Source organism: Leucopleurus acutus, assembly GCF_964270905.1.
Source record: "Leucopleurus acutus genome assembly, chromosome: 18".
Taxonomy (NCBI): Eukaryota; Metazoa; Chordata; class Mammalia; order Artiodactyla; family Delphinidae; genus Leucopleurus; species Leucopleurus acutus.
In genome coordinates, this window is record NC_139160.1 from 11110237 (window position 1) to 11123365 (window position 13129).

Consider the following 13129-nt stretch of genomic DNA (forward strand, 5'->3'; position numbering starts at 1 on the left):
CTCTAGGAGGTGGGTCAAAAAGGATCTTGCTGTGATTTATGGCATAGAGTGTTCTGCCTATGTTTTCCTCTAAGAGTTTGATAGTTTCTGGTCTTACATTTAGGTCTTTAATCCATTTTGAGCTTATTTTTGTGTATGGTGTTAGGGAGTGATCTAATCTCATACTTTTATATGTAGCTGTCCAGTTGTCCCAGCACCACTTATTGAAGAGGCTGTCCTTTCTCCACTGTACATTCCTGCCTCCTTTATGAAAGATAAGGTGACCATATGTGCATAGGTTTATCTCTGGGCTTTCTATCCTGTTCCATTGATCTATATTTCTGTTTTTGTGCCACTACCATACTGTCTTGATTACTGTAGCTTTGTAGTATAGTCTGAAGTCAGGGAGCCTGATTCCTCCATCTCCATTTTTCGTTCTCAAGATTGCTTTGGCTATTCGGGGTCTTTTGTGTTTCCATACAAATTGTGAAACTTTTTTTCTAGTTCTGTGAAAAATGCCAGTGGTAGTTTGATAGGGATTGCATTGAATGTGTAGATTGCTTTGGGTAGTAGAGTCATTTTCACAATGTTGATTCTTCCAATCCAAGAACATGGTATATCTCTCCATCTATTTGTATCATCTTTAATTTCTTTCATCAGTGTCTTATAATTTTCTGCATACAGGTCTTTTGTCTCCTTAGGTAAGTTTATTCCTACGTATTTTATTCTTTTTGTTGCAATGGTAAATGGGAGTGTTTTCTTGATTTCACTTTCAGATTTTTCATCACTAGTGTATAGGAATGCCAGAGATTTCTGTGCATTAATTTTGTATCCTTCTACTTTACCAAATTCATTGATTAGCTCTAGTAGTTTTCTGGTAGCATCTTTAGGATTCTCTATGTATAGTATCATGTCATCTGCAAACAGTGACAGCTTTACTTCTTCTTTTCCGACATGGATTCCTTTTATTTCCTTTTCTTCTCTGATTGCTGTGGCTACAACTTCCAAAACTATGTTGAATAAGAGTGGTGAGAGTGGGCAACCTTGTCTTGTTCCTGATCTTAGTGGAAATGCTTTCAGTTTTTCACCATTGAGGACAATGTTGGCTGTGGGTTTTTCATATATGGCCTTTATTATGTTGAGGAAAGTTCCCTCTATGCCTACTTTCTGCAGGGTTTTTATCATAAATGGGTGTTTAATTTTGTCGAAAGCTTTCTCTGCATCTACTGAGATGATCATATGGTTTTTCTCCTTCAATTTGTTAATATGGTGTATCACGTTGATTGATTTGCGTATATTGAAGAATCCTTGCATTCCTGGAATAAACCCCAGTTGATCATGGTGTATGATCCTTTTAATGTGTTGTTGGATTCTGTTTGCTAGTATTTTGTTGAGGATTTCTGTGTCTATGTTCATCAGTGATATTGGCCTGTAGTTTTCTTTGTGACATCTTTGTCTGGTTTTGGTATCAGGGTGATGGTGGCCTCGTAGAATGAGTTTGGGAGTGTTCCTCCCTCTGCTATATTTTGGAAGAGTTTGAGAAGGATAGGTGTTAGCTCTTCTCTAAATGTTTGATAGAATTCACCTGTGAAGGCATCTGGTCCTGGGCTTTGATTTGTTGGAAAATTTTTAATCACAGTTTCAATTTCAGTGCTTGTGATTGCTCTGTTCATATTTTCTGTTTCTTCCTGATTCAGTCTTGGCAGGTTGTGCATTTCTAAGAATTTGTCCGTTTCTTCCAGGTTGTGCATTTTGTTGGCTTAGACTTGCTTGTAGTAATCTCTCATGATCCTTTGTATTTCTGCTGTGTCAGTTGTTACTTCTTTTTCATTTCTAATTCTATTGATTTGAGTCTTCTCCCTTTTTTTCTTGATGAGTCTGGCTAATGGTTTATCAATTTTGTTTATCTTCTCAAAGAACCAGCTTTTAGTTTTATTGATCTATGGTATCGTTTCCTTCATTTCTTTTTCATTTATTTCTGATCTGATTTTTATGATTTCTTTCCCTCTGCTAACTTTGGGTTTTTTTGTTGTTGTTGTTGTTCTTCTTTCTCTAATTGCTTTAGGTGCAAGTTTAGGTTGTTTATTCGAGATGTTTCCTTCTTCTTAAGGTAGGATCGTATTGCTATAAACTTCCCTCTTAGAACTGCTTTTGCGGCATCCCATAGGTTTTGGGTCGTCGTGTCTCCATTGTTATTTGTTTCTAGGTATTTTTTAATTTCCTCTTTGATTTCTTCAGTGATCACTTCGTTATTAAGTAGTGTATTGTTTAGCCGTCCATGTGTTTGTATTTTTTACAGATCTTTTCCTGTAATTGATATCTAGTCTCATGGCGTTGTGGTCGGAAAAGATACTTGATACAATTTCAATTTTCTTAAATTTACCAAGGCTTGATTTGTGACCCAAGATATGATTTATCCTGGAGATTGTTCCATGAGCACTTGAGAAAAATGTGTATTCTGTTGTTTTTGGATGGAATGTCCTATAAATATCAATTAAGTCCATCTTGTTTAATGTATCATTTAAAGCTTGTGTTTCCTTATTTATTTTCATTTTGGATGATCTGTCCATTAGTGAAAGTGGGTGTTAAAGTCCTCTACTATGAATGTGTTACTGTTGATTTCCCCTGTTATGGGTGTTAGTATTTGCCTTATGTATTGACGTGCTCCTATGTTGGGTGCATAAATATTTACAATTGTTATATCTTCTTCTTGGATCGATCCCTTGATCATTATGTAGTGTCCTTCTTTGTCTCTTGTAATAGTCTTTATTTTAAATTCTATTTTGTCTGATATGAGAATTGCGACTCCAGCTTTCTTTTGGTTTCCATTTGCATGGAATATCTTTTTCCATCCCCTTACTTTCAGTCTGTATATGTCTCTAGGTCTGAAGTGGGTCTCTTGTAGACAGCATATATAAGGGTCTTTTTTTTGTATCCATTCAGCCAGTCTGTGTCTTTTGGTGGGAGCATTTAGTCCATTGACATTTAAGGTGATTATCGATATGTATGTTCCCATTCCCATTTTCTTAATTGTTTTGGGTTCGTTATTGTAGGTCTTTTCCTTCTCTTGTGTTTCTTGCCTAGAGAAGTTCCTTTAGTATTTGTTGTAAAGCTGGTTTGGTGGTGCTGAGCTCTCTCAGCTTTTGCTTGTCTGTAAAGGTTTTAATTTCTCTGTCAAATCTGAATGAGTTCCTTGCTGGGTAGAGTAATCTTGGTTGCAGGTTTTTCTCCTTCAGCACTTTAAATATGTCCTGCCACTCCCTTCTGGCTTGCAGAGTTTCTGCTGAAAGATCAGCTGTTAACCTTATGGGGATTTCCTTGTGTGTTATTTGTTGTTTTTCCCTTGCTGCTTTTAATATGCTTTCTTTGTATTTAATTTTTGATAGTTTGATTAATATGTGTCTTGGCGTGTTTCTCCTTGGATTTATCCTGTATGGGACTCTCTGTGCTTCCTGGACTGGATTAACTATTTCCTTTCCCCTATTAGGGAAGTTTTCAACTATAATCTCTTCAAATATTTTCTCAGTCCCTTTCTTTTTCTCTTCTTCTTCTGGAACCCCTATAATTCGAATGTTGGTGCGTTTAATGTTGTCCCAGAGGTCTCTGAGACTGTCCTCAGTTCTTTTCATTCTTGTTTCTTTATTCTGCTCTGCAGTAGTTATTTCCACTATTTTATCTTCCAGGTCACTTATCCTTTCTTCTGCCTCAGTTATTCTGCTATTGATCCCATCTAGAGTATTTTTAATTTCATTTATTATGTTGTTCATCGTTGCTTGTTTCATCTTTAATTCTTCTGGTACTTGTTAACTGTTTCTTGCATTTTGTCTATTCTATTTCCAAGATTTTGGATCATCTTTACTATCATTATTCTGAATTCTTTTTCAGGTAGACTGCCTATTTCCTCTTCATTTGTTAGGTCTGGTGGGTTTTTATCTTGCTCCTTCATCTGATGTGTGTTTTTCTGTCTTTTCATTTTGCTTATCTTACTGTGTGTGGGGTCTCCTTTTTGCAGGCTGAAGGTTTGTAGTTCCTGTTGTTTTTGGTGTCTGTCCCCAGTGGCTAAAGTTGGTTCAGTGGGTTGTGTAGGCTTCCTGGTGGAGTGGACTGGTGCCTGTTTGCTGGTGGATGAGACTGGATCTTGTCTTTCTGGTGTGTAGGACCATGTCCAGTGGTGTGTTTTGGGGTGTCTGTGGACTTATTATGATTTTAGGCAGCCTTTCTGCTAATGGGTGGGGTTACGTTCTTGTCTTGCTAGTTGTTTGGCATAGGGTGTCCAGCACTGTAGCTTGCTGGTTGGTGAGTGAAGCTGGGTCCTGGTGTAGAGATGGAGATCTCTGGGAGATTTTCGCCATTTGATATTATTATGTGGAGCTAGGAGGTCTCATGTGGACCAGTGTCCTGAAGTTGTCTCTCCCACCTCATAGGCACAGCACTGACTCCTGGCTGCAGCACCAAGAGCCTTTCATGCACACGGCTCAGAATAAAAGGGAGAAAAAGTAGAAGGGAAGAAAGGAAGAAAGGAAGGAAGGAAGAAAGAAAGAAGAGGGAGGGAGGAAGGAAGGAAAGAAGGAATGAAGGAAGGAAAGAAGATAAAATAAAAGTTATTAAAATAAAAAATTATTAAAAAAAATTGTTTTTAAAGAAAATACAAACAAACAAAAAAGAAGAACAACAAAAAAACGGACGGATAGAACCTTAGGACAAATGGTGGAAGCAAGCTATACGGACAAAATCTCACACAGAAGCATACACATACACACTCACAAAAAGAGGAAAAGGGGAAAAAATAAATCTTGCTCTCAAAGTCCACCTCCTCAGTTTGGAATGATTCATTGTCTATTCAGGTATTCCACAGATGCAGGGTACATCAAGTTGATTGTGGAGCTTTAATCCGCTGCTTCTGAGGCTGCTGGGAGAGATTTCCTTTTCTCTTTGTTCTCACAGCTCCTGGTGCTCAGCTTTGGATTCGGCCCCCGCCTCTGCGTGTAGGTCGCTGGAAGGCGTTTGTTCTTCGCTCAGACAGGACAGGGTTAAAGGAACAGCTGCTTCGGGGGCTGTGGCTCAATGAGGCCGGGAGGAGGGAGGAGCATAGAGTGTGGGGCGACGTTGCACCAGCCTGAGGCGTGCTGTGCGTTCTCCCGGGGAAGTTGTCCCTGGATCCGGGGACCCTGGCAGTGGCGGGCTGCACAGGCTCCCCGGAAGGGGTGTGTGGATAGTGACCTGTGGTCACACACAGGCTTCTTGGTGGCGGCAGCAGCAGCCTTAGCGTCTCATGCCCGTCTCTGGTGTCCGCGCTTTCAGCCACAGCTCGCGTCCGTCTCTGAAGCTCCTTTAAGCAGCGCTCTTAATCTCCTCTCCTCACGCACCAGGAAACAGAGAGGGAAGAAAAAGTCTCTTGCTTCTTCGGCAGGTCCAGACTTTTCCCCGGACTCCCTCCCGGCCAGCCATGGTGCACTAACCCCTTGCAGGCTGTGTCCTCGCCGCCAACCCCAGTCCTCTCCCTGCGCTCCTTCCGAAGACTGAGCCTCAGCTCCTAGCCCGCCCGCCCCGGCGCGTGAGGAGACAAGCCTCTCGGGCTGGTCAGTGCCCGGTCGGCACCAATCCTCTGTGCGGGAATCTCTCCACTTTGCCCCCCGCACCCTGTTGCTGTGCTCTCCTCCTCGGTTCCGCAGCTTTCCCCCTCCGCCACCCGCAGTCTCCGCCCGTGAAGGGGCTTCCTAGTGTGTGGAAACCTTTCGTCCTTCACAGCTCCCTCCCACTGGTGCAGGTCCCATCCCTATTCTTTTGTCTCTGTTTATTATTTTTTTTCTTTTGCCCTACCCAGGTACGTGCGGACTTTCTTACCTTTTGGGAGGTCTGAGGTCTTCTGCCAGCATTCCGTAGGTGTTCTGTAGGAGCTTTTCAACGTGTAGATGTATTTCTGGTGTATCTGTGGGGAGGAAGGTGATCTGCGCATCTTACTCTTCTGCCATCTTCCCCTCGTCCCCCTGTCTCTGAAATTTTTATATATGATTCACTGTAAAAACATTTATTTATATTAAAAATCTCATAGTAGTACATGATCTTGGTAGCCCGTGAAATAATGTAAAGATTTGTGATTAAAAAGTTAATACTTTCCCAGGAGCCAGTATTACCAGTCTTATATATTTTTTCACCTCTATTTGTCTGCTCAAACATGAACTTACAGATTTATATGCATAGGTAATTCATATTATAGGTGTTTCAAAGACTTATTCTGAATATATCACAAACACAAAGTGGTATTATATATGTAAATATAATGAACCTTGTATGAGTATCACCAAGCTTAAGAAATAGAATATTACCATAAGCCTGTATATATCTATCCTTAGTCAGACATTTATCCCATTTCCAGGCGTAGAGATAACCCCATCTTCAATTTTATGTTTATTATACCTTTTCTTGAGTCTTTATTATTTTTTACTGTGCTTTATTCCTTTGTTATTTACATTGTGTAATATCAATATATGACAGTAGTAAGTATACTGAGTGCTTACAATTAAAATGGACCAGTTACTATTCTAATTCCTTTACATATGTTGATCCATTTAATCCTCACAAAATATCCTATGACAAAGAGCTTTTGTCCTCATCCTAACAATAAGAAACACTTATGCACAAAGATAGTATAACACTTGTGCAGTTTCATTAAGTGGTGGCCAAATTATAAATAAAAGTAAGGAAATTATTACTGAAATAATGGTGTTGTCTCTAAGGAGATGGTGCGGGGCATGTGATCAGGAAGGGGGTGTGGCTTAGAGCTGAGAGCTGGGTAGGGTGAGGCTTTATTGTATGCTGGAACAGACTGGTGCCACCACCAATTATTAATTTTTGATGAGATGGTTGTCAAACCATTGGTGGCGTGAACTTGAAACCAGTCATGGAGGGAGTATTTATTTACACAACAGAAATCAGAAATCTGCATATGATATAAATCAGGACCTCACCCTCAACTCTGCGCAGCTCCTTTACCTACACACCAAGGGTTGATAGGTTTCTCTGCCAAGCTGCTGTCAGTGTTCAGTTTCGTGACCTAAGAAGTTGTTATACAGGTGTTCATCTTCTAATAATTCATTAAGTTGTAAATGTATATCTTCTGTATGTGTAGTGTATTTCACAATGAAAATATTAAAAAAAAACAAAAATAATAGCAAGTTTTGGTAAGGAGGGAAAGAATACTTTGTACACTACTGGCAGGAGTAGGGCAACAAATGTAGAAATGGGCAAGAGATTTCTTTCCCAAGAGTAGATAAAATGGATTGTTTAAGGGCTAATTTGTTTTGATGTGTAATAATCTACACATAAATATTTGTGGAGTGAATAAGCAGATGCTATAAATTATACATAAAAGAATTATAGATTAAAACTTATACAGAAGCTATATAAATCTGGGTTGCTTCAAGTAAGGCTTGATGTTTAAGGACTTTATGGTTCTAGCTATGTTTCTTAAAGGTATAATTTCATTACTGCATATTATATATTACATATATATCATGGCATATTCTCATTTTTATTGGTAATTAAATATTTGCACTTATTTACTTTGAAATTTAGGTGTTTTATTGGAAATGATATGTACACTGTAACTATTCATGCTTATTTCATTTATTGACTCAAGCATTTATTGAGTGTCATAATAATGCGTATTTTGTGTATATAAGTGTCATAGAAGAAAAAAGCTTCAAAACAAATAATTACGTAGAGTGTCATTTTTCTATGGTTTGTTCTATAATGTGAAGATGAAAATGGAGAATGATTTTAAACATAGACAGGTAAGAAGAAGGTGGAAGAAATATTGGGAAAACTTGAATTTGAGGGGGAAAAGGGAACCTATTAAGTTAATAAAAGTAGGGAAATATATCCACATAAAGACTTGATATTATTTATTTATCAATGAACAGTAATATAATTTTTAAAAAGTAATTCTTTCCCGCAAATCTGACATTTAGTAAAAAATTTGAAATTGCCAAAAATCTGAAAATAATATTTGTATTCTCTATTATTGAAATTGTACAGAATTAATACTAAGAAATATGATAATTATAATGACTATAACTTAAAGTATTCCATAATATTACAACATAATTGCATTAAGCTTATTATTAAGTAATAATAATGAGGGGTTTTATTGTTTGTTGTTTCTTTTTATTTTCTGTTTTATTCTAGATGGTCCCCGGCCATCACAAAAAGAAATTGTATCACTACGGGCATTTATGTTACTTTTCCTGAAACAGCTTATATTAAAGGTAAAACAGTTTTATGTAATTCAAAATTGCAGTATATTACATGAAAAGAATGTTTTGGCAGAGTTTAAATCATTATTGTAAAATTAGTTTTACAACCTTTAATTCATGAATTGCTTTCAATATTCTGTAAATCTTAGTATTAACTTTTGTTGAACTTCACTTTGTGCTAATACTGTTTGAGGTCCTCTATCCTAAGAGGTGTAGCAGAAATAGACAAGGAACATATATACATAAAAATTGAGCATGAAGATTTCATTTTAGTAAATGATCTGTGTTCCTGTTTGAGAAGACTTATATATTTTTATCACATTAGGATTTTTAAAAGATTAAGATAAATAGAAAATAAAGGTAAAATGCACAGCAATTAATATTGTAAAGTTTTATGGTAATTTGCATTATTTTAAGAACAGAATACATGTTTAGAAAATAGTAATATTAATATATTTAGACGATCAAAATATAATAATTTTTATAGTAAAGTCAGTCAAACATTAGCAACTTTAGAAGAATAGGTACAATTTTCTAAATATGTACGTATTTACCTTGAAATAATATAGTCTATGAATTATGAAGTATTTAGATATTTTAATTAAAGCATCACTGCTTTTAAGTTGTCCATATTTTATTTTAAAGTGATCATTTTGATGACTGTCTTTAATTAAAGTTTTAATTTTAGATTTAAATTAATTAATTTTTTAAAAAATTAGGATCGAGGGGTCAAGGAAGATGAACTTCAGAGTATATTAAATTACCTGCTTACAATGCATGAGGTAGGACATGGTCTGGGTCTTCTATTTTAATAATTTTATTCAATGCATTAGAAAACATTTATAACTAAATAAATATTGCTGATCCTTATTATGCAGGATGAAAATATTCATGATGTGTTACAGTTACTAGTGGCTTTAATGTCAGAACACCCAGCCTCAATGATACCAGCGTTTGATCAAAGAAATGGAATAAGGTATGTTTATAATATTAGTACTATTAGTAGGCTTTAATTGAGTACAGTTGTGCTTCCCAGAATAATCCCTATTGAGTTAACTTTTGAGTGTATATAGCAAAATCTTACACATAGGAAGGGAATGGATGGAGAAATCTGTTATTAATCTTCTAATACTCAAGGGAACTGATGAAGTGTATAGAAAATGGGTCTCGGGTCTCAAGAAGAGTAATTATATTGCTGTTGCTGTAGTAAAGACATTTTAAGTAGTGGGAAGAGCAAATATTTTGGCAAGAAGATGAGAGAGCATGGTATATTTCGACAAAAGAGAGTTCAAGAAAAGTCTATGAGTTTAGGCTCAAGAGCTAGATAGTGGCCAGGTTTGAAAGATCCGTATAATGGTAAGAAGTTCAGATTTTATTTTATTGGTGATGAAAACTAAAGAATTTTGAATACACAACTGATTTGCTCAGATTTCTGTTTTACTAGATTTACAGTCAGCAGTGTGGAAAATGAGTTGGAGATAGATAAAACTGATGTAGCAAGATCAGTAGAGAGATTATTTTATTCATCAGTGTTAGAGATGACGAGCTAGGACAGTGGCAGTATGATGGGAATGATGGAGATGAAATATTTTGGAACAAGAAGCCAAATTTGAAAACTAACTTTACTTATGGTGATTGTAAAGTAATTATGTAGATAAGTAAAACATAGTTTCTTGGTTAGTATTCTTATTAACTTAAACCTAAAACCTAGCCCCTTAAGGAGTCTCCCTTATTATTTTTCTGGAGTCTGAGTTATTTGAATAAATAAGAAATCTAGGTTATGCCATGTGTACCTCAGTGAACTTCCACAGGTTATAAAAAGAGTTTGGAAATAATATATTAGTAAATGTCAAGGGACTTTATTAGTGCTTCTTTTACTTGGCCATTTATATCAGCAAATAACAACTTTCTAGTCTTGAAGGACTTCCTTTTCAAATCAGAGAAGCAATCACTTTATTTCTATGTGGGTATCTAACTTGTGACACCACTCTTACCTTTGAGTTTACAACCCATTGGGTTGCTAATCTATTTAAATAAGAAGATTGTACATTTAATTATTAACAACTACAAATATATTTTATTGTGAGGTTGAACTGTATGAAATTGCTGAAACTTAAGTGACTTTACCAAATAAAGGCAATTTCATATGGCTCAACCTAATAATATAATACAAACAATTACACTCATTCTTCTTAAATTATATTTAGATTGAACACTTAGTATCCTTGAACTTAGATCCTAGTACCTGCTTCTTTTATTATATTAACTGATTAATTAAGAAATCACTTAAAAATATACTCATTACCCTTATGAATGATACCAACCTTCGATTGGTTAATATGGTGAAATGCAAAAATAGAATCCTGCTTTCCTTTGACACACTGGAAATAATTATCTTACGAGAGAGTGCTATTTGGTAAGCTCTTTAGAGGACTGAAATAGTATCTTAACTGTATAACATGAAAAGATTGATTGAGCACAATAAGTACAAAGGCCTTGTTGCTCATGGTTGACACCAGCTGAACATGTCACATTGTTACCAGTGTGTTCAAAACAATCACAAACATGGAAAATGTGCTACTTTAGTTTTTCCACTTAAAAAGAATGTAGAGGATGTAGGCTCTGGTTTAGAATATGGAAAAAATAGGCTTATTAGATACAAAATTTTAAATTCTGTATCCTAGAAAATAGGTACTAAAGGGTGACAGTTATGTATGGGGAAATTTTTGATTAATTATAATTCAAGCATGCTAAGAAATGAACACAAAGAATGAACTTAATTTAATTCTGATAATATTTTAACTGGACTTAAGGAAGACCTTGTGGTGATACTGACCTGCACATAAAAAAATGTAATATTTTTATATCTGAAAATCTTTAGAGAAAAGAATAATTTCTTTTTTCACATAGTTTAGATCATTTTCTGGCTGAATATAGTAAGCTGGGGCAAATGAATTAGGATTCACCTGTATTATTATATTGTAAGTAAACAGTCATTAATTGATTTGTCAGTAAATTTCCTGTTCATACTTTATCTTGGTTTTTGTAAGAAATACGTGTCTGGTTGTGAAAAAAATCCTATGTAGCACAGATGTCTGATGGCCTTAGATGATTTCATATTTCAAATATTAAATCATAATTTCTGTTGATCTAAGGTGGATATTATACCTTTTTACTCCTTTAACTCAGTTATTCCTAGAGAATAGGAATTCTGTGGGAGTTTCTGATTACATATCTGAGTATAGGCATATTTTTATGCTGTGCGGTTTTGCTTTGGTTTTCAAGATTATTTTTGCTGTTGAATGTTCTTTGTTATGATTTCCTGAATATTTCTTTGACATGTATAATTTTTCTATTGTCATATTTGTCTTTTTTTCATTACTGTTTTTGGTCCTTAAAAGTTCTGAAAATATATTTCAATGTAAATTTATATTCATTTAAGAACTTGAGGGTTTTGCAAAAAACTATCTTCTGAAGGAAATAATCACTGTAGAGTTTACTTCTTCTCATAATGTATTCTTCAGTAGTATAATTTTTTAAAAGTATTATCAACAATGTATTATTTTATTTTTTAAAGTCTAAGTTACTTTAAATAAAATAGATGTCATTAACTTTCAGTTATTTGTTCCCCTCTGTTAATGTCACTGAAATGAAAGGAAAATCATACTGCATCTTCTCTTACCTGTTTTTGTGTTCAGACTATATTACTTCACTTCAAAATATAAAATGGCATTTTAAGTTTTACAAAGATATTTAATAGAATAAAGCACACCCTAATTTTATAGAGTCACCACAGCCACCCTCAGAGAACTTTCTTAAATTGTAGAATTAGTTGCAAAAGAATGCAGTTATTATTGCCCTCTTCTACCTTATAGAAAAAATATTTGTTTTTATTTTTTGAAAAAAATGAGATAAAAATTTTGAAGTACATATAAGTATTATAATGAATATATCCGTGCTGTTATATAGGATTTGAAGTGACTGTGTAAGTTAGGTCATGTGTTAGTTTATTGTAGAAACACATTAGGGTAGGAACCAAGAATTGGAAATCTATGAAGAAACAAGTTTGCTTCTTCTGTGACTGCCTGTATAGCTGCTTTATTCCTTCTGTATATAGACTCACCTTTGTGAACAAAACAAGACTGTCCTATAGTTTCTCTTTTAAATCATTTCCTAATTCAAGAGCCCAACAAAGACTAGATATTGTTTCTCAGAACTCATTCCAAATTCTCAGAAAAGAAAAATAATTCAGCAGGTAGGTACCCATGGACCGTTTAGCCATAACCAAGAAAAAAGGTCATTAAGTACGAATGTCAGGGGAAACTCAAATAGAAGAGGAAATGTGGCTTAACTAAGCATGGATCTTAAACTTGAAAATGTTGTTTAGTGTGCTGGGAGGAAATACTTAATGAACGACCAATCACACTGTCCTTTTGAGGATGTATTTGATGTCCAAATTTAAAGAAAATTAATGTGCTTATTTCCAACTTTTTCAAAGAATTTAAAAACCTGGGAGGTCTTTTATATATTTATAGTTTATTTGTAAAGTATACAGTGCTTATATTTTTAATATTCGTAAGTGCTCAAAATATCATTTATTTCTATATGTTTTAGGGTAATCTACAAATTATTGGCCTCTAAAAGTGAAAGTATTTGGGTTCAAGCTCTGAAGGTTCTGGGATACTTTCTGAAGCATTTAGGTCACAAGTAAGTTGATGTTTTTCACAATTGTAGAAATATCTACTGAAACTGTATTTCTACTAGGTTTGTAACACATGAATTTGACTGGAATGATCTTATAATGGAAAATAATAACTTCTTGTGGTAAAAGTTGTAAAAATATTTTATGAAAGAATTTTTTTTTTTTTTTTGCTGTACGCGGGCCTCTCATTGTT

At 35.1% G+C, this 13129-nt stretch overlaps 1 protein-coding gene across 3 annotated transcripts in view; it reads left to right on the top strand.

Annotated features, from left to right (window-relative positions):
• The window catches only part of NBEA (neurobeachin), a gene marked incomplete at its 5' end in the record, with an annotated part of 627381 nt that overhangs the window by 151976 nt on the left and 462276 nt on the right, over window positions 1-13129 (top strand). For all 3 annotated transcript variants that reach the window (XM_082859302.1, XM_082859301.1, XM_082859303.1), the window contains 4 exons: window positions 8167-8246; window positions 8954-9016; window positions 9113-9210; window positions 12849-12941. In XM_082859302.1, coding sequence (XP_082715428.1) covers window positions 8167-8246; window positions 8954-9016; window positions 9113-9210; window positions 12849-12941 — 334 coding nt within the window. The remainder of the gene's footprint in view (window positions 1-8166; window positions 8247-8953; window positions 9017-9112; window positions 9211-12848; window positions 12942-13129) is intronic.